Here is a 25,508-nt window from a genome sequence, read left to right as displayed (position 1 = left end):
GGGGCAGAATCATAACCATGTGCCAGGGCAGGGTTCAAGGGTTGGGGGCAGAATCATAACCATGTGCCAGGGCAGGGTTCAAGGGTTGGGGGCAGGGGAGCTTGTTTGTTTGGGTTTTGTTTTTTAACGTGAATTATCTCATTTACTTATCACAACCACAACCACCACAACCACCCTGCATTAAAGTTGTTAAGACTCAGGTCTGAGGAGGTCTCTTAGAGTCAACACCTTCCACCTGGTGAAGACAGAGCTTACATTCAAAAGCCTTACTGACTAAATAAGACTTCAAAAGACAGAACGAAGTCCTTCAAGAATAGTCACAGGCTCTGTGGGGGCAGGGAAGCAAGCCAAACCGACATTATGAGTCTCCACCTTGGACTGTGGCTCAGGAAGTTGTTTAGCAGGTGTCAGAAATCTGAAAGACCTACAGTGGAGCACTGAGATAACAAACAAGCAAGGGGAGGGAGCAGCAGCCGCCACCCACAGAGCTGGGGACAGGGGAAGGGACCATTGAGCCATCTACTAACAGGGGTGCAACAGGCAAAGGGCATTGTGGCTTTCCATCCTTGGTAGCAGTGTCCTCTAATTCCCACCCCCCTGCAGCCCCATCCCTACCTCACAGTGCCAGGGCAGGCTAACAGAAATTCATTGTGCAGACTCCCAGCCCAAAATACAGAAGGGCAGGTTTGAAATTCAGAGAACAATGGGAAATAAACCCATGAAACCCCCAACAGATTTAAAATATTCGCAGGTGGAATATGTAAGAAAATGCTACCACATCTACTGACTTCTAAGTTACATTTCTCGGGTTTTTATGTAACAAGATATTTACATGCTAAAAAAATTTCCACAAAATATTTGGACTTTGAGAAGATGTTTCACTATTTACTTACACATCAATATTTGAAATCAAAAGGACTCCAGATTACCTGTTGTTCCATGACCACGCGTGCTATGGCAGCCTGGACCACGTTGGTGCGATCCAGGCAGTCCATGCAGTTAACTCGAAAAATCCCTTCTTGCTTACATATCACACCAGCTTGATCAACCCTTGTCAAAAGAAGCATGGGATTAATTTACAATTTCAAAAAAGTTTTCAAGAAACTCAATTCAACTCTTAAAACTATGGCAACAGCAGCAGCAGCACTGCCTGGCAACTGTGTAGGAACATCCTTAAATGTCAGACAGCACTGAGGGCTCCACACACTTTACTGATGGTTACAATCACTTGGCAGTGAGGCATTCTTATCCCCATTTAAGAACTCAAAGCCAAGATACGAGAGACTGAGAGAGTGACCGGCTTCCCTCCCTCTCGGGGCAGGGGGGTTGCACACAGCCATAAACATTGAAAACCCCATCTTGTCTTCCCTTCCTTTCTAACTCCAAGTGGACCTCTCGAAGACACACTAGCTGGCTTTACCGGATGGTAAGGAGTCGTGCAGTCGGGCGTGTGCCCTCTAGTCTCAGGCCATCATGCAGTCTTCACATCCAATCGCATGTTCTCTCCTGGCCTCTAAGACCATATTCTTTCTCTTTCGCCTACCTCCTAGAGTCTGGGCATCTTTTCCTTCTCTGTTACTTTCAAAATGCCTGAAGTCTGAATATAGTTAAGCTTCCCTTCCCACATGAGGGATGACAAAGGAGGAAAACAAAATGGAAGCCACAGAGTGAGAGGAACACACAAGCCCTTCAAGAGCAGCAGCTGCATTGCACTTCATTTTCCGACCATCTGACACTGGGCCTTGCTCACAGGCAGCACTGCCTAACGGTGGCCCCCACAAAAAGGAAGGAAACGGGTCAGAAAACACATGATTTCACAGACCAAAAGTCAAAACAACTTTTTGTGAAATACTGTGGTGGTTTGAATGAGAATGCCCCATAGGCTCATATATTTAAGTTTGCTCCCCAGTTGGTGGAACTGTTTGGGAAGGACTAGGAGGTGTGACTATGTTGGAAGAATTGTGCCGCTAGATGGGCTTTAAGTTTTCAAAAACCTACACTCTTCCCAGTTAACATCTCCCTCCCTCTCCTCTCTGCCTTGTGCTTATGAGTCAGATGAACACTCTCAGCTGCTGCTCCAGTGCCATGCACGCCTACCTGCTGCCATGCTCCCTGCCACGGACTCTAACTCTCTGTAATCAGGAATCTCAAATTAAATGCTTTCTTTATAAGTTGCCTTGGTCACAGCGTCTCTTCACAACTGTAGAAAAGTAACTAAGTCCAGTACCTACCAACACCACTTCATGTCAAGGATGATGTCATGAATGGCATCCGTGAGGGTTTGAACATTCTCGAACTTCATTCCTCGGCTAAACCCCATTCCCCAAAACAGAAAGCAAAGAACCAGCTTTAGTATTATAACAAAATTATATTCTGATTTACTCAAGAGAAAAGGGCCAGGGGCTGTAACTTGGTGGTAGAGCATTTGCCTAGTGTGCTCAGGTTTTAATGCCCAGCACCATCAAAACCAACCGAAGTTGAGTGTGGGAGGGCACACCTTTAATGGAAGAATCTGAGAGGCAGAGACAAGTCTGTGAGTTTGAGACCAGCCAGGGATATATAGTGAGACCTTATCTAAAAAAAAAAAAAAAAAAAATCTTATTAAGATAATATTTTTTTAATATTTAAATCACATTTTATTTACTTAGTCTCTGTGTGTGCAGGCTTGGAGTGAGAGGCACACGTGCCATGGTGTGCACATGTGGAGTGAGGGGCACACATGCCATGGTGTGCACATGTGGAGTGAGGGGCACATGTGCCATGGTGTGCACATGTGGAGTCAGGGGACAACTTTCAAAAGTTGGTTCTCTCTGCCATACAGGTCGTCCAACTTGATAGCAGATGTCTTTACCCATCCAACTATCTCGCCAACTTCTTAGGATCTTTAATAAGTAGCTCAAAATTCTTAAAAAGAATAAGTAAGCCAGGTCTGGTGGCACACGCCTTTAATTCCAGCACTCGGGAGGCAGAGGCAGGCGGATTTCTGAGTTCGAGGCCAGCCTGGTCTACAGAGTGAGTTTCAGGACAGCCAGGGCTACACAGAGAAACCCTGTCTCGAAAAACCAAACAAACAAACACAAGAATAAGTATAGGTAATTCTATCCCTGTTTGCACTTGAAAGCACATGTACAAACACCAAAGCAATGCATGCACACGCCTCTTTCCCACAACTCCTTACAACCTAGGCAAATTCACAGGCAGAACAAGCATTGCGGCAAAGTGGATCCTGCTTTCAGAATAAACATAAATTAAAGATGTCAGCAACAGGATTCACCTATTGCTGACCAACCAGAGCAGGCTAGGAGTTACCCTGGGGACAGAGGTGTTGCTAACAGTACGAAGACAGTCAGAAGAATAACTGTGGCTTTCAGCAGCTGTGATTATGTGTCCCAATACATTTTGGAACAGAAAGACTGTAAAAACTTCAGCAACAACTTAAAGGCAAACAGCTTAAAGCAAAGGCCACAGACACGAACAGCAGGTAAACCTCATATCCTTCCCTTCTGAGCAGAGAGGAAGGGAAAGAGCAGAGAAGGTTAAGCCGCTTCCCTCCGGGGACGCCCTTACCAGTGCTCATGGAAATCGAAGGAGACATAGGTGAGCTTGGGGTTGTTGAAGAGCAGCACCTGCTTCAGGTAAGCATCGCCAATAATCTTCTCCCTTCCGGCCTGGTCGACCAAGTTAACAATAACCTGTGGATGAGCAAGAAAGTAGCAATATTAACCAGACCTCAGAACTGGAAGGCCAGTGGAACAATTCATTTGGAATTACATTTTACAAATATAGCTGTGCTTAGTTAGAAACTAGTCCACTCAAGCACCAATTTTACCATAAAATTAAAATATCTGTCATATAAATTTAGCTGTATGAGAACTGTTAACATCAATGGTAATAGTCCTGTAAGTTTGCAACAGCCAACCAAAACACAAAATAAAACATGCTTCTTTTTTAACAGCAAAGGTTTTTTTTAAGATTTTTAAGTTTGTGTGTGTGTGTGTGTGTGTGTGTGTGTGTGTGTCTATGTGTGTCTGTGTACACCCCTGGGGGTCAGAGGCATCAGAGGCCCCTGGAACTTGAGTTACAGACAGCTGTATGTGGGTGCTGGGAATCGAACCTGGATCCTTCTGGACCTTCATGGTCTTGACTGCTGAGCCCAACCTAAATAGTAGGTATTTTAAATAGGCAGAATAAGTTAAAAAAAAAAAAAACCTACCATAAAACTACTGAAATAATCGACATAAATATGCACATGTTGCTGAATCTCAAGGTCCAGTATTGTAAAGATGTCAAGTCTTTCCAATTAATCTATATCCTCAACAATCCCAATCAAAATTCAACCAGGATCTTTTTATGGAAAAGATAACTTAATTCTAAAAAAGTAAATATTCTCAAAAAGTAAATATTTAGAAAACATTGAAAAGCAATAAACACAGAGAAATTTCCTCCATCTGGAACAATTCTATATAGTCTATGTAGCAAGCAAGACTGTGAAACTGAAGATAGGCAACTGACAGAAGAGAGCAAGGCTGAGGGCCAAAGACCTGAGTTCACTGAGGCACGAAGGGTAGGTAGCTAAGCACACTGCTGTGAGCAAGCACAGATGACCATCAGGGGCCCTGAGACAACTGTCTACAAGGAAGAGAGACTTACAGTAGCTCCCTACATCTCTTTAATGAAACACAAAATAAACTCTAGATACATCAATGACGTAAATGTTATTTAAAAAAAAAAAAAAGAGCTACAAAAGAGCGTAGTTGTTTTCCCACAGCTGTAGGTGGAAGCATGACCTCCCAAGCATAAAATAAAAATCAAAAGACAAAGATGAACCGATGTGACAACAGGAAAAATTTAAATCTGTGTACAAGTGACATTATCAGCAAAGATTTTAAAAAACAAGACAAGGAACTCTCATGAGAATGTACTTGCCACACAAAATCAACACTTTATAGAGTAGCATAAATAGAATAAGAAAAAATGGATACAAAAGACCCCAGTGAACAAGATGCTACAGTCCTATCAGCAGTAAACCGCAAATGTTAGGATGTGAAAGGGGCTTTAACCTATGACAGGTAAATTCAAATACTGAACAGGGTCAGCATTGGTGAACATGAAAAAACAACAGCAGGGTCGCATTGTTACTGGGAATATAAACTGTGTGATCCCTAAAAACTGTCTGTAATTTACTGCTGCTTGTGTTGGGTGGGTAGGACAAGTTTGCGGAATTTCAGGGCCTCTGGTGCAGTATCTCTGAATGCTAAAATCAACTTTAAGTGTCTATGCTGTTTAATTCAACAAGTTTGCCTTCACAAATTCATTCTGCAAAAGCAAGTGCCCTAATTCTTGGACTTTTAAAATTGTCTTTACTCTCAGGGGACACATGTATAAGCAAGCATGTGCAGGGAGCAGAGTTAGAGAACTTTATGGGGTCTGCTCTCACACCCTGCCCCCTTATGTGGGTGCCAGGGATGAAAATGTACATATGGGTGGTCAGGCTTGCCCATCAAGTGCTTGACCTGATGGACCATCTTGCCAGCTCTTCACTTTGGATTATTTTGTTTTTGAGGCAGGGTCTCACTATGTAGCCCTGGCTGTCCTGGAACTTGGTATATAAGCCAGGTCAGCCTCAAACTTAGACTTTGTGCTGGACTAAAGGTGTGCACCACTATAACCCAATTTGTTTTTTCAAACTGAGTTCTTATATAGCCCAGGCCTTGAATTTACCGGATAGCCTAGTCTGGGCTAATCCCCTTCACTACCTCCACAGCCTCCTCCTGAGTGCTGGGATTATAGATACACACCATCATTCCCAACTTAGAACTTTTCCTTTTTTCTGCCAGCCTTTGCCTCCGGAGGTGCTGGGATTAAAGGCATGTGCCACCACTGCCTAGCCTAAGAATTCTGGGGAAAAGGCTAACAGCCAGAGACTTTACAGCAGAACAGTATGTGCACACAGCTCTTTGTGACTTCAGCCCATTGTGAATGTGCGGGTGTCAGGTGACTCTCGCTACAAACAATAGATTGCTAACTCAAATCTCAAGGCAAGCCTAGAAGCCACAAAGCTGAGTGCAGTGACTTCAGAAACCACTGAGGACTCAGATTCTTTCTGCCTTTCCCTCTGCCATTCCCTCATTGCTTCCCCAGCAGCACACTGGATAAACGCCCGACTGCTTCATTCACCATCTTGAGACAGATGCAAAAGTCCCTAACATCAAATCCTGACAAAGCAGCCTCAGGGGCACTGTGGGTTCCGGTATATCTTTTATTAGAGCAGGAAGCTTTTCCCACATCAGACCTTCTGTCAAACAGCTCCAGCCTAAACCAATTATGAGCTAGCGCAATGCAGCCACACGGATGAGTCACCCTGACCGTGGGCCCCTCATCGCAGAAAGCAATTACCCAGGAGAAGGACACAGATAACACAGATAAATGAACACTGCCAGGCTCCTGCTGGAGGCCAGGAGGTGTCTGCTCAGTGCCCGCCTCTAGATATTGACGTGCGTCAACGGGGAGCAGGGACGAGTGTGGGAAGAGGTTATTTCCTGGAGTGCACACCTCAGTATTGCTCCTTTTTACAATTTGTGTTGCATTTAAATATGGTTTATTCTTTCTAATGCTACTTACAATTAGGAATATCAATAATGCATGAATCAACACGAATCAACACATTATTAAGGAACTCAATGCAGAATAAGACCAAATCATTCCTGACCACATCCAGTCCTTCATGCTGCCCTCAGCAGCTGCCTGGCTCTGATGCTGCAGTGAGGTCCTTGCATAAGCACCCGTGCCTGAGCACACTTGTAGTCCTGTTTTCCTATTTAAGTGCTAATTGCTCTGCATCCTTTCCCAGACTTGACGCTTCTCAGCGGTTCCCCTCAGCTCCCCAGTGTGTGAGTCATGGCTTTAATTTGCATTTCCCTGATGATTAATGAGATGACGCACCTTCTCTCATGGATTGACTTTATAAAATATCCTTGTACTTAAAATCTTGTTACATTATTCTGTCCAGTTTTTTTTGTCCTGTGCATCCTTTTTAATGGGTTTAGAAGACATTTAAATGTGCTGTGAGATAACAGACAAATCTTAACTATTAAAGATTTATTTTATGTGTGTTTTGTCTACATGTACCTGAGTGTACCATGTGTGTGCCTGCTGCCCTCGGAGCTCAAAAGGAGGTGTCAGATTCCCCGGAAGTGGACTTACTCATGGTTGTGAGCCACCATATGTATTCTAGGGATGGAACCTGGGTCCTCTCCAGCCTCCCCTACTCTCTGAATTACCTTTTGTTCTCTTCATAATGCCTCTTTTACAAGTATTTAATTTTATGCATGAGTTTCTATTGTGCATAACCAGAAATAATAAATAGTAAAAAATCGTAAAGTAAAAATCAAGTGAATCCCTTTCCATTATGGTCAGCGTTGTTGTTTTGTACACGTATGTATCTCTGTGTGGTGAATACACAGCACAGCACATGTGCAGAGGTCAGAGGTCAACCTTAGATGTAGGCCTTTGTCTTCTATCCTGTTTGGGGCAGTGTCTGTATTGGTTACAGCAAGCTGGCCTACAGAGCTCTAGGATTCTCCTCTCTCTACGCCCAAGCTCTCCTTGAAGAGCCCTGAGATTACAAACCATGGCCCTGTGCCTGAGCTCTGGAGACACACTCAGGGCTATGTCACATCTGTGTGTCACATACTTTACCTATGGAGCCATCTTCCCAGATATTACTTTTATTTTTTTAAGTAATTATTTTTTGTTTGTTTTGTTTATTGAGATAGGGTTTCTCTGTGCAGCCCTGGCTGTCCTGGAGCTCACTCTGTAGACCAGTGTGGCCTCGAACTCACAGAGATCCTCCTGCCCCTGGCTCAGAGTGCTGGGACTGAAGACACATGTCATGTCACCACTTCTCTTCTCTTCTCTTCTGTGTGAGTGGGTGCTGGGACCAAACCCAGATCCTCTGCAGAGCCGTACATACTCTTAATCGCTGAGACATCCCTCTAGCCCCCAAATCACTATTTCCTGGTTGGGCATTATTCTTTATCAAGTGACTAATAAAATGTGATAGACAATCCTACATTTGAAACAAAGAAAGATAAGGAAACTGCTTTTATAAATCCTGCTCATGACTCACAAGTTAGAAACAGTATGCTGTCTTCTGAAATCGTCAATGTTTAGCCTTTTACATTCAGATCAAGAGTCTTTCTCAGAATTATATATATATCTATATATCTATCTATATATATATATACACACACGTGTGTGTGTGTGTGTGTGTGTGTGTAGTCGGTATCAAAAAGAAAAGTATAGTTAGGTATTATCATGTTTTATTTTAATTGATAATTACATTCAAAGTGCCTTACCAACTTATGTTATTGCTAGCAATATTTGAGTTTCCATTTTTAAAAGCAAATACCTGCCTTTATCTATTATAAAACTATCTAAATTTTGAGTATGATTATTAAATAATGATTGTTTTTCTTTCCTAATTTTTTTTCTTCCTGTTGCCTATGAGTCTCTGGCTGAAACTACGTGAACTAGACACTAGTGTGGGAAGAACGGAAGACATGCAGCACTGAGTCTGGCCATTTCTGAAGCAGGAACTCAGCATCTTTCTCCTCTCCTTTACTTTAAGACAGGGTCTCGCCATATTGCCTGGCTAGCTGGACTGGAACTCTCTATGTAGACCAGGCTGGCCAGGAAAAAAATGACTCCCATGTCATTATACAGTCAGATTGGTCATTCCTAAGAGACAAGAACATTATTTTCATATATTAATCTCATATCAAAATTATTGGCCTTGTTTTCCACCAAGAGGGTTTCAGTCCACTCTGCCTTATTTAACTGTACTCCATGTGTGAGCACATAAGGTCCTGAGAGGCCTATCCTAGTCTGTGACAACTGCCAGCATTTACTCCATTTTCTCCAAACAACTAAAGCAGCTGACTCGAGAGTATTCTTAGCTTACTCATGTTTAATCTTCACGCTAAAAGTGGCTGTTTAATTATGAACGGTACATGTTTTGTATTCATGGAATTCCACATGTAAGGAAATTGTTCTTACTACATACTAAAACCCACCTGTTTTTTGTAAATTTTCAGTTGTTCTTCAAAATGGGCACAGAAACAGTCAACCGTTTCCTTCTCACCTGCAAAGAAGCAATACAAAATCCATTTCTCCTTCCAGTGCTGAGACAGACGCGTGCCTACGCTATCATCTTTTTTTTTTTTTTAAGATTTATTTCATATATGTGAGTACATTGTAGCTGTCTTCAGACACACCAGAAGAGGGCATCAGATCCCATTACAGATGGTTGAGAGCCACCATGTGGTTGCTGGAAATTGAACTCAAGTCCTCTGAAAGAGCAGTCAGTGTTCTTAACCACTGAGCCACCTCTCCAGCCCCACCTACTCCATCTTTATTCTTACTTTCTTATTTATTTTTCAAGACAGGGTTTCTCTGTATTGCACTGGCTGTCCCAGGGCTCACCCTGTAGGCCAGAGATCCACTGGCCTCTGCCTCCTGAGTGCTAGATCAAGGGCATGCACTACCACTGCAGGGCCCATTCTTACTTTTTAACAATTCATTAACCGTTTAAATGTAAGATTGTCTAACCATCATTTTAAATTAAGATTTCTTTTTTCCAACTAGACTGAGCTAAAATATATCTGAAAGTACCAACTATGAAATTATAAATGCACACAGGCACACACACATGCATACACGCGCATACACTCACACACACCCTACCTTTCAGTAAAGGTTTTATGTGACTTATAATAAAAAATGAAAATGATAGTTTGATACTAAAGTTAAAATAGTCTAAGAAAATAAATCTTAAATGTTTTTAAAAAAACCCTATCTCTCACTGATTTCCTGTGCACTAGTGTCTAGTTAATACACTCCCTGCTTCTACAGACACTGGCTACAGTCATTCTTTCCCAGGGTTAAATGTTCTAGAAGGTAAACTTCAAAGCAAGCAGTTCAGACTCTGTGAAGTGAGGCGCTTTATCAGCCTGCTGAGAAACTGCAACATCCAGGAAAGGACCCAGTCCTGAGGCTACAACCTCACCTCAGTCACAGTGGGAGACGTGGCTTTTGTTGTGTAGTTTTTAGTACAGGGATTGAAAAGGGCTTCTAGCAGGCTGGTCAGGAAACCATACCTCAAAGTCACATCCCAGCCCCAAGAGTTATTGTTTTAAATGAGACAAATTCATACCTATCTAGCACCTGTTTTTTTTTTAAGATTTATTTATTTATTATATGTAAGTACACTGTAGCTGACTTCAGACACTCCAGAAGAGGGCGTCAGATCTCGTTATGGATGGTTGTGAGTCACCATATGGCTGCTGGGATTTGAACTCATGACCTTTGGAAGAGCAGTCAGTGCTCTTACCCGCTGAGCCATCTCACCAGCCCTGGCACCTGATTTTTTTTATTTAAAAATTCTCATCGAAATCTTCACTTGTAAACCAAATAACTGGCGAGCTTACTTTTGTCTAGCCGAGGTCTTGGATTATAGCGATACCCAACCTGGCTCCAAAAGACCGGCACAGAGCCTCGAGTTTGAATAAATGACAGGGTATGATTATGAACATGAATTAACTGCTCAGTCTCCACATAATTCGCAACATTTCCATTTTTATCCACTCCTCTTCGTTTATACCGCATTCCTGAAAGAAAATTAAACAGAATGCAGTAAGTTATAAAAAAAAACGTTCAGCGTGGCTTGGTACTGGAACACACACTTAATATTTCAATGTTCTGCAGGCTGCGGCAAGAGAATATAAAGTTCGAGGCCAGCTTGGACTACATAGCAAAACTCTCAACAAACCTGTCTGATTAGATCCTGCTTCTTAATTACCTATCTACAGGAAAACCTGGGAAGCCCACACACGGAGAGGTAAACAACATCAGCAACAACAACATACCAAGACCACGGCTGTACCCAGCACTGCTAAGTTGAATCCTTTGAATGAAAGGCAACGGTTTTCCCAAAGGGGCTAGTTAGCACTCTGAAAGGATTTATCACTGTGACACAGGCTTTTAGTTGGAACACTGTCCTCAGACACATCCCAAGTGACTTCCTTATCGTCTATGTGCATGCAGACTGCTCTGTCTGACTTGCTAACTCTGCCCTGTTTCTCCACTGCAGAAATCCCTCTCTAATTGTATCCCAGCCTTTGGAGTTCGGAGCTAACTGTGCTTTCAAGGCCATGATTGTCATTTGCATTTCCACACATCTGCAGCTCCTCCACTCCTGCCTGCATTTCATTTGCATGCTCTTACTTACCTGCTCTGTGCCTACTTCTTCGAGATATAAGAGCCACTAGAAATCGTGGGTGAATGTCATCTACACAAGTGGAGTCCTGAGGGGGCGTCTCTGGGCTGCTCTTGTCATCATCTGAGGACTCGTTGTAATTAACCACAAGTTCTTCAATCTGCACAAAACCCTGGATAATGGGGATGATCCAGAAGTCCACATCCGGAGTCTAGGATGGGAACAGACATCGTTGTTTATACTCTGCACAGCACTGCTACTTACTTAAATGCAAATAACTGAGCAGCACCTACAGTCAGCCTGCCACCAGCACAGGCCCCACAGTCAGCCTGCCACCAGCACAGGCCCTACAGTGTCAGCCTGCCACCAGCACAGGCCCTACAGTGTCAGCCTGCCACTAGCACAGGCCCTTTCTCAACCTCATGTTCTACTCACAGGATGTCAGGGGAGGGTGAGGCCTTCCCTTTCCTTTACAATGACTTTCTCCTGACAGGGAACACAGCCTGAGCGCCAGGCTGTTCCACACAAACTCAAACTCCACCACCTGACAGAGTGCTCACTTCCCTATGTCCCAATGTCCTCTGTGGAATGGGATTCCTAGGGCCTCCTAAGGCTGTGTACAAGCATGTGTAAAGTAAAGCACACTGCCTGCCAACATTAGTTAACCACAGAGCTCTCATAGCTGTTCCTTTAGGTATAGGAAGGCAAAGCTTGAAAGCTGAGTTCCAAACTTCACTTGCATTAGCCTATAACAAAATGCAATCTGTCCCGATCATCCGTTACAAAACAGTTCACTACTCAAAAATAATAAAGAAAGAAACCCACTTATTATATAGCTGTGCCTGCCTGCCTGTGTGTGTAGCAGGTGCATACGGTGCTGTGAAGGGCAGAAGAGGGCGTCAGGTCCCGGGAAACTGGGTTTACTGGGGATGGTGCTGAGAACCAAACCTAGACAAGAGCACCCAATGCTTGTACCTGCTGAACCATCTCTCCAGGCCCCCTTTTCTTTGGGCAGAGCTTCACTCTGCAGCTCAGACAGGCTTGGAATGTTAGGTGGGGGCCTTGCCTCAGCCCCCAGGTACCGGCTGGCAGGTGCATGCTACCTCCACCCCCACATACTGGGCAGCGGGCACACACTAGCATGCCCAGTTCTGTTGCTGTCATTTGTAGGAATGCCATGGAAGCATTCTGCAGCTGAGCTCTGCCTCAGCTCAGCTGCACTTCACAACCTGCTTTAGAGAAACACTTTCTTCACCAGCCTAAAATTCAAATAGTAAATGAACAGCAGAGAGGATTTCCATAAATGTCTCATTTTAAAATGTCATCTAACTAATTAGGAGAGCCCTATTCAGAGAGTCTTCTGTTCTTCTAAACGAAACACATTAAGAATTTAAACCAAGCTCTTGGAGGAAGAAACATGGTAGGAAGTTCAGTGTCATCCTTAGCTACATATTAAGTTTGAAAATGGACTGGAATATATCAGATCCTGTTTCAAAACCAGCAGATTAAGACTGAGGAGAAGCTCAGTCTAAAGTACTTCTGTGTTAACGTCAAGCCAGGCATGGGACACATGCTTTGTGACCTAGTGCTGAGGAGGTGGAGGGAGGTGGATCCCTGGGGCTCATTGCTAGCCTAGCCTACTTGGTGAGCTCCAGGCCAGTGAGAGAACTTGTCTCTACATAAACCAGGCACCTGAGGAACATCTGAAGTCGCCTTCTGACATCCACAGACACACGCGCACACTTTGCTCTGAGACAGGGTCTTCTTGTGTGGTCCAGGTTGTCCTGTCTCAACTTCTGGAGTGTGGGATTATAGACTTGTGCTATCACACCCCTCTTCAACATCAGTTCCAAATCCACCTGTCCTCTGTGCTGTGCACTGTGGGTCCCACCCAGTCCTCTGTGCTGTGCACTGTGGGTCCCACTCAGTCCTCTGTGCTGTGCACTGTGGGTCCCACCCTGTCCTCTGTGCTGTGCACTATGGGTCCCACCCTGTCCTCTGTGCTGTGCACTGTGGGTCCTACCCAGTCCTCTGTGCTGTGCACTGTGGGTCCCACCTAGTCCTCTGTGCTGTGCACTATGGGTCCCACTCTGTCCTCTGTTCTGTGCACTGTGGGTCCTACTCATTTCCGGGCTTAGTTTCACTTGGTGTTCTTTCTCTGTAACTCAAACCTTCAGAAGGATGGCGATGGCAACAATGAGGTAATGGCTTAGACTACAGTCTTCATTTTACTACTATTCTCACTACTTATACTTTTTTTTTTTTTTTTTTTTTTTTTTTTTTTTTTTTTTTTTTTTTTTTTTTTTTTTTTTTTTTTTTTTTTTGGTTTTTCGAGACAGGGTTTCTCTGTATAGCCCGGGCTGTCCTGGAACTCACTTTGTAGACCAGGCTGGCCTCGAACTCAGAAATCCGCCTGCCTCTGCCTCCCGAGTGCTGGGATTAAAGGCATGCGCCACCACGCCCGGCTACTTATACTTTTGTTCTATCAATAAATCCAAGATTCTTGACAAGAACATAAAACCATATGTTGCCAAATGCCATCTTTATCCCAAGTCATTAGCTTTTCACAGTAATGTGAAAGTGTCTGACAAAGCTCACCAAACACTGGAATTCCACATTGTCATCATAAAAACAAATACTCAATATAAACAAACACTCATAAAATACTCATAAAAACAAACACTCACTGCATGATCAGTATCAGAAAGCTAAGAACACCCTATGCCTCAACTTCACAGTAGGTGTCTGGCTGAAGATGTACTAGTTAAGATTTCAGTAACTGCTATGAACTATCAGTAAAGGGGAGATGGGGAAAGAAAAATAGCTTAAAGGCTAAGGAAACTAACAGATGACCCCATTCTGTTACTTTTGTCTTGTGTTCAGTGTCTAAAGCACACAGCAAACAGGAGCCCTCAGCCATAATTCTCCAACATGCGTAATAGGATGTGTAATAGGACTGATGGCTAGTCTTCAGTCAACTTGACTGGACTCAGAATCACCTAGAATAAGAGTCAGACCTCTGGGTGCATCTTTGTGTCTGTTTCTAGAACTAACTGTAAAGAAAAGACGTACCCAGGTAGTATCATCGTCTGAGGCCCAGACAGCACAAAGGGGGAGGTGAACATCCGTATCTCCCTACTGCCTGGCCCACCACGGCAAGACGCTTCCCCCCACATGATGATGTATTGAAATCACCAGCCATAATAAACTCTTCTCCGCTCAATCCGCCCATCTCAGACACCCTTATCTCAGTGACAAGAAGTCACTGTACTCAAGTACTTCTGACAGAACTGGAAAGTAGAAAGTAACCATCCTTCCAGAACGAGACAGGCAAGATGGCTCAGAGGGCAAAAGCAGTTGCCGAGGAAGTCTGACAACCTGACTCCAATCCCTGCATGCCACGGGGAGGAGACCCAACTCCAAATGTTGTCCTCTGACCCCACCACATGCACGCGTGCGTGCACACACGCACACATGCACAAGCACACACTAATAAATACAATGTAAAAATAAAACCAGAGAGAACTCCATGCAGTCATGCCATCACACCACCACACCCTGCAGTTTGTAACCACTGTAATACTGGTCAAACCCCAGAGAAACCAAAATGGTATCACTACAGAAAACTAGGCTTCTGCATTCCCAATGGAGTCACCTTTTCAGGCACTCTATGGACATCACTGCGTCCTACTACTCACTACTTACAGCACTGGGTACTGCTTACTACTGCCCCCCCCCCACTTCTGTTTTTTCTAAAGGTGGATCTTGCTATATAGCCTAGGATGGAGTTGAACATACTTACAGAGCCCAGAGGACCTGACACTTGTGACACATCTCTTACAGGTATATGACATCACATTCATAGAAAAGAGTGCTGAGGAGACTGGCCATGGGGCTGTAAACTACCTGAAGGCACCGCCTTCATCTCCTGAGTTAAACGAGTCTCCTCTGCAGGAGAAGCTCCCAATAACATCTCAGAATTCACCAAACCCAGCGACCTTTGCAGAACAATTGCAACGATGATGTTTAGAAGCATCTACTCACACCAATCTCGGTGAGATCTTGGATCATGTACTTATTCCAGAAAAATCGGTCATCAACCTAGAAAGGTAGAGGAAAAGATCAGCTCAGGAACACTTTAATCTCCTACAAAAGGCGAACAGGCACTGGTCAGGAGCCATCACTGCTCTGCCTTGTGGGTATACCTTCTGCCACAGGGGACGGCCATCCCTCTCCCCAGTGCTCTGCCTCTGCACCGAGTTGGTCAGGTCATAGGTCAAGCTATAATAGAAGGACTCTGAGTCCATGAACATCTTCAGCAACTCCTCAAGCAAACGCCTCTCCAGTTTCTCCTTTTCTTTACTTTCTTTAACCTGTAAGAAGTCAATCTGTAAGTCAGGAGTCAAACGATAAGTCACTAGATAATGCAAGACTTCAAGTTAGGACAATCCCCAAAACACAGGACGGTCTTCTGATACACGAAAGAGAAAAAAAAAAAAAAAAAAAAAAGCTTCCAGATGGATTTATTTACCCTCAACTCATGACTAATCAATGACGGATTCCAAGCCCACGCCAATCAGAGTCTTACTTTCTTTTTGTTGGGAGCAGACACATTGGATTTGATATTCGTAAATGTCTTCAGTAGAGACTTGGAGTCCTCAGGAGATGGTATAATCTTCTCAGGCTTGTTAATTCCAAAATGATGCTTCTTACAGAGCTAAATAATTTTTTAAAAGGATGATTCATTATTAATTATCATCTACTTTAGATGTTCAAGTATGAGTACAGAAGTGAATGCTACTGCTTGGGCATTTGGGTTAAAAGTAGACCCTAAGAATTAGTGAAATGACTAAGTAGGCAGAATATAGCTATGGTTTCAATAATTAAAAGCTACACTATAAATAATTCACAATACAGGCAAGACATACTTAGGGTTAAAGGCAGAAAACCCAGGTCCACGTTTACTCTTATTTAACATGTTCAAGGGATACAATGTTCTGTTCTGGTCGAGGTTACAAATGCTTTGAAAACTAGCATCTAAGTAAAATATTGCAAAATACACATCTGCTATGCCTCAAGGCCATTACAAACATCCGTATTAAATGTTTGTTTGTGCTAACTACCTGAGTGCTTTGGTTGAGAAAATTCCCTGAGTCTGCTCTACTGGGAATCTTAAAAGCTGGACCTTTCAACAGGCTCTCCTCCTGTCTTTACACACAATAATGAAATCTGGATGTGTTGAGGCAACAACAGGGGACGGACAGTTAAAGAATGATAGCTAGTGAGACAGTTAAATGTTTTATTTTATAAGCTGCCTTGCTCACAGTGATCAACAGGTCAACAGAACAATAACTAAGACAACTGTCTTTGTCTTTATTGCCTTCATTTGCTTTTATCTCAGCTTGGAGGGGAGTTTACTTGGGTCTACTATCTTTTAGCTTCTGATCAGAAAACCCAAAGAACTGAGAGCTGAACATTTATTTTTGAAATTTATTAAAAATTCATTTCATAGGGACTGGAGAGATGACTCATCCGTTAAGAGCATTTCCTAAGAACCCAGATTTAATTCCAAGCACCTACGTGGCTGTTGGATACTCCAGTCCCAGAGGATCCAACACCTTCATCCAGTCTCCAAGGGTACCATACATTCATATGGAACACAGAACACAAGTAGGCCAAACAACTATACACATCAAAATTCTCAATTAAAAAGAGTGCATGTATAAGCTATGCCCTGAGAACATACGACACTCATCATTTACTATTTAGCACAAATATTTATGAGTATTTAATATAAATATATAAAACATATAGTATAAATACTCATCTGATTCTTCAGGAAATACTAATGTCTCGTGGGATGAGGCTTAAGCCTCAGTTAGGGGCATAGATAACTATATGGAATAAACTTTCTGATATGTTCTGAAAGAGAGATGCCCTCCATTAGCTCATGGATTTGAACTTAGTCCCCAGTTGGTGGCACTGCTTGGGAAGGTTCTGGAAGCTCTTGGAGGTGGAGACTACTAGCTGAAGTATGCCACTGGGCTGGGCCTTGCAGTTTTACAGCCTTGCCCCATCCCTGCTCGCTCGCTCGCTCTCGCTCTCTCTCTCTCTCTCTCTCTCTCTCTCTCTCTCTCTCTTTCCTCCTCACTCTCTTGGGTGGGGATGAAATGGGATCAGTGGGCTTCCTTGCACCTGCTGAGATGTTTTCCCTGTCTGTTGCTATACCTGCCCCAACATGATGGACTATGGCTCAGAAACCAGAGCCACTATCAGACCTTTTCTAATTTGCTTTGCTTATAGTATTTTTATCACAGCAATAGAATAACAACTAATATACTCTGCGCGTGAGCGTGTGTGTGTGTGTGTGTGTGTGTGTGTGTGTGTATCTGTGTGTGTATATCTGTGTGTGTATTCTGAGGGTAGGGGTGACAGACAGACAGACTCGTTCACTCCCTGTGTAGCCCTGGCTTGTCTGTTACTTGCTCTATAGATTAAGCTGGACTTGAACTCACAGAGATCCACCTGCCCCTGCCTCTCAAGTGCTGGGATTAAAGGTGTGTGCCACCATGTCTGGCTAATACACTTTTTTCCCCAATACATCTTTGATATTACATGCAAGTCTGTGCACAAAACCAACTAAAAACAGAACTGTAAAAAATATGGATAAAAAACATTTAGATAAGAATTACAGATCTATGGAACAAAGCATAAACTCACTGAACTACCTTAAGCAAAGGTCACACTAATGAATACTCTAGAATCTTCTATATAATTACTGAGCTAAAAGTCAGCCCTGTCAGAAAATAATGATAAGAAAATGATTTCTTGGGGACCCTTCCAGTCATAACTATTTTGTTTAGACATTATCCTTGGATGTTGGCACTTGGATTGTCTTCCCTTCCCAGTGGACTCTAAGGTCTCTAAAGTGTACGGTAGGCCCTTATTATAGCTTTGATTATTCTTTTAAAAATTTCACTACCATAAACTCCGGCAGTTTATTTTTTTATTCCTCTTACAAGTTATATTTCACAACCAAGATTAAAAGCTGATGTTGCTGAAGAAAAGGAAAACAAATGGTTTTACTTTCAATTTTGTTATCTATATCCATTCTGAGATAAAACTTTAAACAGCTTTCTGATGGGAAAGTGGAAAACGGTGCTGTTCTCTATTACAGCAATGAGATACAGCACATGTGCTAAGCAGGCGGGGAACAGAAGCCCTTAACACTTTAAGGGTATTTTTCAAAATGCATAATGCATGTCTTCTCATTTTTTGAGCCCTAGAGTCCCACCATAGCCATATACATATATATTTTTTAAGTGATATGCTATATTGGAAACAGTGTGGCAATTCTCAAAAAAGTTAAGCAGAATTACCAAAATGACCTAGGAACTCTATACTTCAGGGAAATGAAAACCTATGTCTACCAAAAGCTTGCTTGTTACAAACTGCTTACCACAGTATAATAGTATAAAAATAGAAGCAACTCAAATGTTCATCATCTGAAGGGAAGCTAAACTAAAAAAGCACACTCACACAGTGAAATATTATTTGACAATAATAAGGAATAAAGTACTGATAAATGCTACCACAAGTAAACTGGCAGGCCAATAAGCCACACCCATCTCAACACCACTGAGAAAGAAACTTAAATTCTAATATTAAAATCTGCAATAAAATCATTTCTGCTCCAATTACAGAAGAGAAGTGGGCTGCAGCAAACCAAGGAGGCTGACCTGACAAGCAGCGGGAGCTCTCTGCTGGGAAGGAGGACAGTGGTGGGTCACACAGAACAGTAAACAGGCTTCAAATCAGAGGGGCGTGCTGCAGTAGGAGACACGCGCCAGCCTCACCAGCGTCACCTAACAAGTGCTTATATGTACTCCCATGAAAGACAATAGGAGTTAAGGGGGAAAGCTCCTTTTAATTGTGTTTACATGAACAGAAGGAAAGGAGGGGATGACAGATTTAAATTAATATCAGAAGATGAGAAGAAATGTGATGATTATCAGCACACCTATCCTTGCCTCTCCTGCTACTCACTGTTGCAAAGTTCCCTTACTGTGATATAAATTAAAAGTAAAAGGGAAAGGGGCATGGTAATAATTCCTAAAACATTCACCCAAGGATGGCGATGCTCTCTGCAGTGGTTTCAATGAGGATCGTTTGATCCTCAATAAGCTCTGGCATTTGAATACTTGATCCCAGTTTTGGGGAGGCTTGGGCTACGTGGCTGGGACAGGCTTTGAGGTTTCAAATCCATGCCATTCCAGGGTTACGCTCTGGTTAATGTGGTGGTTTAAAGAGCTCTGAGCGTTTGTTCAAGACAACAATGTTTGCCATGATGGAGTCTTAGTCCTCTGGGACCATAAGTCCAAATAAACTCTATCAGTTGCCTTGGTCATGGTGTTTTAGGACAGCCACAAAAGTGTTACGCTGTCCCCTAATTTGCCCAGGTTACAACATATATTCCATTCCTAACATGAAGCATAATCTTTGGTGACCTTAATAAACACTATAGCTCAAACAACCTGATCGTTCTAAAACTATTCAGTTATGCTGGGCAGGTGGCTCAGTGACGAATCTGCCCTCAGCGCCCATGAGGGAAGCCATGGATGGAGGCATGTGCCTGTAAGCCTGCCACCAGAAGATAGAAGCCACCAGAAGATAGAAAAGGTGGATCCCTAGAACGTGCTAGCCACACAGCAGTCTAGCTGACCTGTGAGCACCAGGTTCAGTGAAAAACTATCTCAAGAAAATAAGTGCTAAGCTGGTCAGGGAAGCACATGCCTTTAATCCAAGCACTCAGAAGGCAGAGGCACCTCTGTAAGTTCAAGGCCAGCCTGGTCTATGTAGGGAACTCCAGGGTAGTTGGGGATACACACTGAGACCCAGTCTTAAACCCTCTATACCCCATCCCCAAACGAAAACAAGGAAAGTAAGTGGTAGAGGATGGAATCTGATGTTGACCTGTCGGCCATATGTGCACATGCAAGCACTTTCATGAGCATCTGCATGCACGGTCATACACTCCCCTCCTCCACACATATGTGCATGGCATGAGGGAGGCCTCATCTTCATGTTATTTAAAGATAATCTTTCCCTCAACCCTTAAAGCCACTTGGCCTCTGTCCTCTACACTGCAATTCATGGGTTGTGAGGGTCTGCTGCAAGGTGTGAAGACACAAACTACATGTCTGCTATCAAGCGTCTTTGTGACAGTCCCCTTGATGTCACCTTACCTCCAGCTCAAGCTCCTGAGGTTCCATTTCAGAAAGTGACAATACAGCAATCTTGGTGACTTTACAGACCTCATGGTCTCCTGGGAGTTTGCCTACCAACGCTTTCTGCCGAATTAAAATAAGCCACCATGGAAGATCTGAAAGAGAAAATTCTAATAAATGGATGGTGTTCATAGAGTGCTGCTGGCCTGGGGTGAAGGGACCAACAGTAACAAAATGTAAAATGCACAATAAAGACACTAAAAGTCCCTAAACACAAGATGTTCAGTCTCACTCAGAGCATGTAAATTATGGAGCAAACACTTGTGGCTAGACTATGGGGAAACAAGAACTCTCAAACAGCAGTGCTGACAGAATACCAATGGACACAACTGGAAAACAGCAGTGCTGACAGAACACCAATGGACACAACTGGAAAACAGCAGTGCTGACAGAACACCAATGGACACAACTGGAAAAACAACTTATGAGGCCTATAAAAAGTAAAAGTATTTTATGATGATTTGTATATGTAATAAGTGAAAAGCGTAGGTGTGCTACTAATGTACATAATACAGCTGTGCTACACTGTGAGATGCACCCAATGACATGGCTCTATAACATCATAATAGAGCTGGGGGATTCCCATCGCCTAGTGACCGAACGGTACAGCTCAGTGTGCCATGCATTCTGATCTGATCTAACCATGTTTGCAGTGATAAGGAATTCTGGTATAAACAAACTTACTATGTTGTCGACATTATAAAAGTATAATATACAATTATATTCAGAATGCAAAACTTAATTGAAAATACACAATGTGTTACATTTGCCACTGACTTATCATGGAGTATTTGTAATGATTCTCAACATATGGGTTGAGACCCCTTACCTCTATCTCCAAAAATATTTACATTACAACTCATAACAGTAGCAAAATTACAATTTTAAAGTAGCAATGAAAATAATATTATGGTTTGGGTCACCACAACATGAGGAACTAACTATATTAAAGAGTCCCAGCATTAAGAAGGTTGAGAGCCACTGATTTGGGAGGATTGTACTGAGGCCAGTGCTCTACCCATCCACTGCATCATCAATCCTACCTACCATCATGTTAAATTTATTCATACACCTGCTTCTCCTGCAGAAGATTTGGGCTCAGTTCCCAGCACCCACATTGCAGCTTGTCTGTAACTCTAGCTGCTGGGGATCCAAGACCCCTTCTGACTTCCACAGGCACCAGGTACACATCTGGCGTGCGTGCACACACACACACACACACACACACACACACACACACAGAGGCAGGCAGGCAAAAACACACACATAAAACAAAATAAACAAAAGTTATTAAGTTTGCTATAAAACATCGCATCAAGATTACCCTGGCAGCAGCACCTCATACATCACATCTTTATGTCATATTTATCACAACTCTGGCCTGAATTAGGAGGCTTTGTCAAGTGACTTAATTTATATCAAGAGGCTGGTCTCTTAATAATAGTCCTACAATGATGAAGTCACTTTATAACCTGCTTATGAAACATCCCAGTTATTAAACAACACATACTGCATTATGATAATTTAAGATGTATTTTATTTTTGGTACCAAGGCACCAAAACCCACAATAGTCCCTCTTCACCAGCAGCTTTACTTTCTGTAGTTTTAGTCTCCTGTGGTCAACTCTGGTCTCTAAAAGCACCAAATGGGAACTGTCAGAACTAAACAATTAGAAGGTTTTCAATCATAGGTCATCAAGGTGGGCATGGGGGTGGTCTGTAATTCCAGTGACTCAGGAAGCTAAGGCAGGAGGATTGGGAGGTCAAGACCAACCTGGACATCTTAGCAAAGGAAGGCACCAGGGGACTGGAGAGATGGCTCAGCAGTTAAGAGCACTTCCTGCTCTTGTAGACCCAGTTACTAATAACATCTGCATCAGTTTCAAGTGATCTAAGCCCACTTCTGGCCTCATGCCACTGAAGGGCTCTAGCAGGCCAGAGCATGGCAAACAGTTTTTTCTTTTACCTTCTCCCCCATTCCCGCTGTTTTGCTAAACTCTTAAGTTTCATTCCTAAAGTGACCCACCAAGGTCTAATCCCTTATTTGGCCACTTCCTCCCCCAGACACTGGACACCACCAAGGTACAGGTATCAAAGTACTGAAGTCCAGGAATCAAAAGCCCCCTTTGTGGTACTTAATTAATATACCAAATCAAAATTTACCCACTTGTCCTAATACAGGGTTCCCCATTTTCCCTTTATAAACTGCCATTTTGCCTATGGGCCACACTGGCTGTTTCTTCTCTATCCAGAGGCAGTCCTTTGTCCCTCCCACACAATATCTTTCCCCCTCTCCCTTGTTCTCATCCCCTTCTCCCTCATCCTGTATCTCCTGTCTTTGTCTTTTATTCCCTGCCCTTTGTCCTTTTCGGGCAAATCAACCTCCTCTGTGCTGAGAACTTGGTCTTGGGATGTCTAATACCGATTCTGTTCTTTCAGGTGCTGCAAGCACACAATGAACAGAGATACATGCAGGCAAGAGACACATATAAAGTAAAAATAATATAAATCTTTTTTTTTTTTTTGGCTTTTCGAGACAGGGTTTCTCTGTATAGCCCTGGCTGTCCTGGAACTCACTTTGTAGACCAGGCTGGCCTCGAACTCAGAAATCCACCTGCCTCTGCCTCCTGAGTGCTGGAATTAAAGGCGTGCGCCACCAACGCCCAGCATAAATCTTTTTTTTTAATTAAGTAAGGACCAGTGAGGTGGCTCAGTGGGTAAAAGCACTTCCCACAGAAGTCTGACAATCTAGCCGGGCGGTGGTGGCACTCGCCTTTAACCCCAGCACTCGGGAGGCAGAGGCAGGTGGATTTCTGAGTTCGAGGCCAGCCTGGTCTACAAAGTGAGTTCCAGGACAGCCAGGGCTATACAGAGAAACCCTGTCTCGAAAAACAAAAACAAAAAAAAAAAAAAAAAAAGAAAGAAAGAAAGAAAAAAAAAGCCTAACAATCTGAGTTTGATTCCAAGAGTCCATGGTGGAAAAAGGAATGTTGGCCTCTAACTCCACACATCCTGTGTGTGTGGAAGTATGTACACACACACAAATCAAACACATCACACACAAATAAAATGATAAATAAAATTTAAAATAAAAAGTAGAAAAAGAGCTGGAATATAGCTCAGTGGCAGACAATTGGCCAGCAAGTGAAAAGTCCCAAGCTCCATCCCTAGCACTTCAAAAATAAATAAATAAACAAACAAATAAATAAATAAATTGCATGCCATTCTTCCTAGTATAATGAAGTCACATGACATCACACTGTGCACCATCAACCCCTGCTTTGTTCAATGTATCCACGCTATATATGTTACCTGCCCATTAGTCCTGTAGTACTCAGCTGGACTATCAGACGAGACGGGCTAGCACAATATCCGCACAGTTCAAGTAGCCACACACAGTACCCTAGTGCTGTAACAGTGTTGTTGCCATTTATCTGACTTCATCTCACTACTGCTAATCTCTTATTAAGCCCAGTTTGAAAATTCAAACTTATCAAGGTATTACAATCAGGAAAAAAAATACAGTACAGCCATAAACTGTTTATGATGGGGATATGTTCTGAGAAGTGCTCTGTTAAAGTGATTTCATGTGAGAACACTTGAGATGTATTTCCAGACTAAGACAGTATCATGCCATAGGTCATACATGCTCTTACTGCACCACTGTGGCATCTTACTGTTGACCAAAATGTTACTGTTGACTGCAGCTGGTCTTTCCTACTTGGTGGGTTCTTCTTTTCCTACCCTTTATCTCTCCCACCCATAACTAGGAGATAAAGAAAGACGGAGGGGAAGAGAGAGACAGCGGTCTTTGAGTCTAATTTCTTTCCTTTTGTTTCTTCTCTGAGCACGACTACTAACAAACCTTAAACACTCCCTCCAGCCATCACCAAACCACCAACCACCAACCCTGCCTACTAGAGCTCCGGCGTTCATATAACCTCTGAAACGTCTCCAGAATTCCCCATGTTACACAACAGCTGCAGCCGGCCAAACCACATCTCTGCTAGAGTGAGAGGCAAACCACAGTCAGCTGCTACGGAGGCCAAAGCAGCCCCGTCCCATACCTAGGATCAACATGAAACTGGTCTTACAATATTCTTTTTAGAGAAATAAAATTCCAGATTTCTCACCACAGTTAACAACACATGCCTGTGCACATGAGATATAGAACTATGTGCTATTTCAAGCATCCACTGGGGACACAGCATACCCCTCCAGAGACAAAAAGAGATACTGAACCTAACACACCTCCATAAGAAGGAAAGAGTAGAGCTGGAGAGATGGCTCAGCGGGTAAGAGCACTGACTGCTCCTCCTAAGGTTCTGAGTTCAAATCCCAGCAACCACATGGTGGCTCAAAACCACCCATAATGAGATCTGACACCCTCTTCTCATGTGTCTGAAGACAGCTACAGTGTACTTATGTATAATAATAAATAAATCTTTGGGCCATAGCGGGCAGGGACTGAGCTAGTAGAGTTGACCAGAGAAAGCAGGGTTGACCGGAGCAAGCAAAAGTCCTAAAATTCAATTCCCAACAACCACATGAAGGCTCACAACCCTCAGTACAGCTACAATGTACTCATATACATAAAATAAATAAATAAATCTTTAAGAAAAAAGAAGGATTTTTTTTTTTTTTTTTTTGGTTTTTTGAGACAGGGTTTCTTTGTATATAGCCCTGGCTGTCCTGGAACTCACTCTGTAGCCCAGGCTGGCCTCGAACTCAGAAATTCACCTGTCTCTGCCTCCCGAGTGCTGGGATTAAAGGCATGCGCCACCACTGCCTGGCTCGAAACACATTCTTAAAAATGAATGGCCTCTGAGTCTAGTTCCAGTTCTTAGAACAGAAATGCTCCAGTCAACCAGAATGCTCCAGTCAACCAGAATGCTCCAGTCAACCAGAATGCTCCAGTCAACCAGAATGCTCCAGTCAACCAGAAT

At 43.1% G+C, this 25,508-nt stretch overlaps 1 protein-coding gene across 3 annotated transcripts in view; it reads right to left on the bottom strand.

Annotated features, from left to right (window-relative positions):
* The window catches only part of Inpp5f (inositol polyphosphate-5-phosphatase F), an 88,016-nt gene that overhangs the window by 18,109 nt on the left and 44,399 nt on the right, over positions 1-25,508 (bottom strand). For all 3 annotated transcript variants that reach the window (XM_021166953.1, XM_029480073.1, XM_029480074.1), the window contains 10 exons: positions 20,521-20,657; positions 15,864-15,992; positions 15,481-15,648; positions 15,320-15,376; positions 11,288-11,486; positions 10,488-10,667; positions 9,075-9,142; positions 3,568-3,692; positions 2,232-2,309; positions 930-1,050 (listed from right to left, as the gene is read on the bottom strand). In XM_021166953.1, coding sequence (XP_021022612.1) covers positions 930-1,050; positions 2,232-2,309; positions 3,568-3,692; positions 9,075-9,142; positions 10,488-10,667; positions 11,288-11,486; positions 15,320-15,376; positions 15,481-15,648; positions 15,864-15,992; positions 20,521-20,657 — 1,262 coding nt within the window. The remainder of the gene's footprint in view (positions 1-929; positions 1,051-2,231; positions 2,310-3,567; positions 3,693-9,074; positions 9,143-10,487; positions 10,668-11,287; positions 11,487-15,319; positions 15,377-15,480; positions 15,649-15,863; positions 15,993-20,520; positions 20,658-25,508) is intronic.

This window comes from Mus caroli, chromosome 7 (assembly GCF_900094665.2).
Source record: "Mus caroli chromosome 7, CAROLI_EIJ_v1.1, whole genome shotgun sequence".
Classification (NCBI taxonomy): domain Eukaryota; kingdom Metazoa; phylum Chordata; class Mammalia; order Rodentia; family Muridae; genus Mus; species Mus caroli.
Note: the sequence above shows the minus strand (reverse complement) of the source record. Positions and strands in the feature narration are given on the sequence as shown.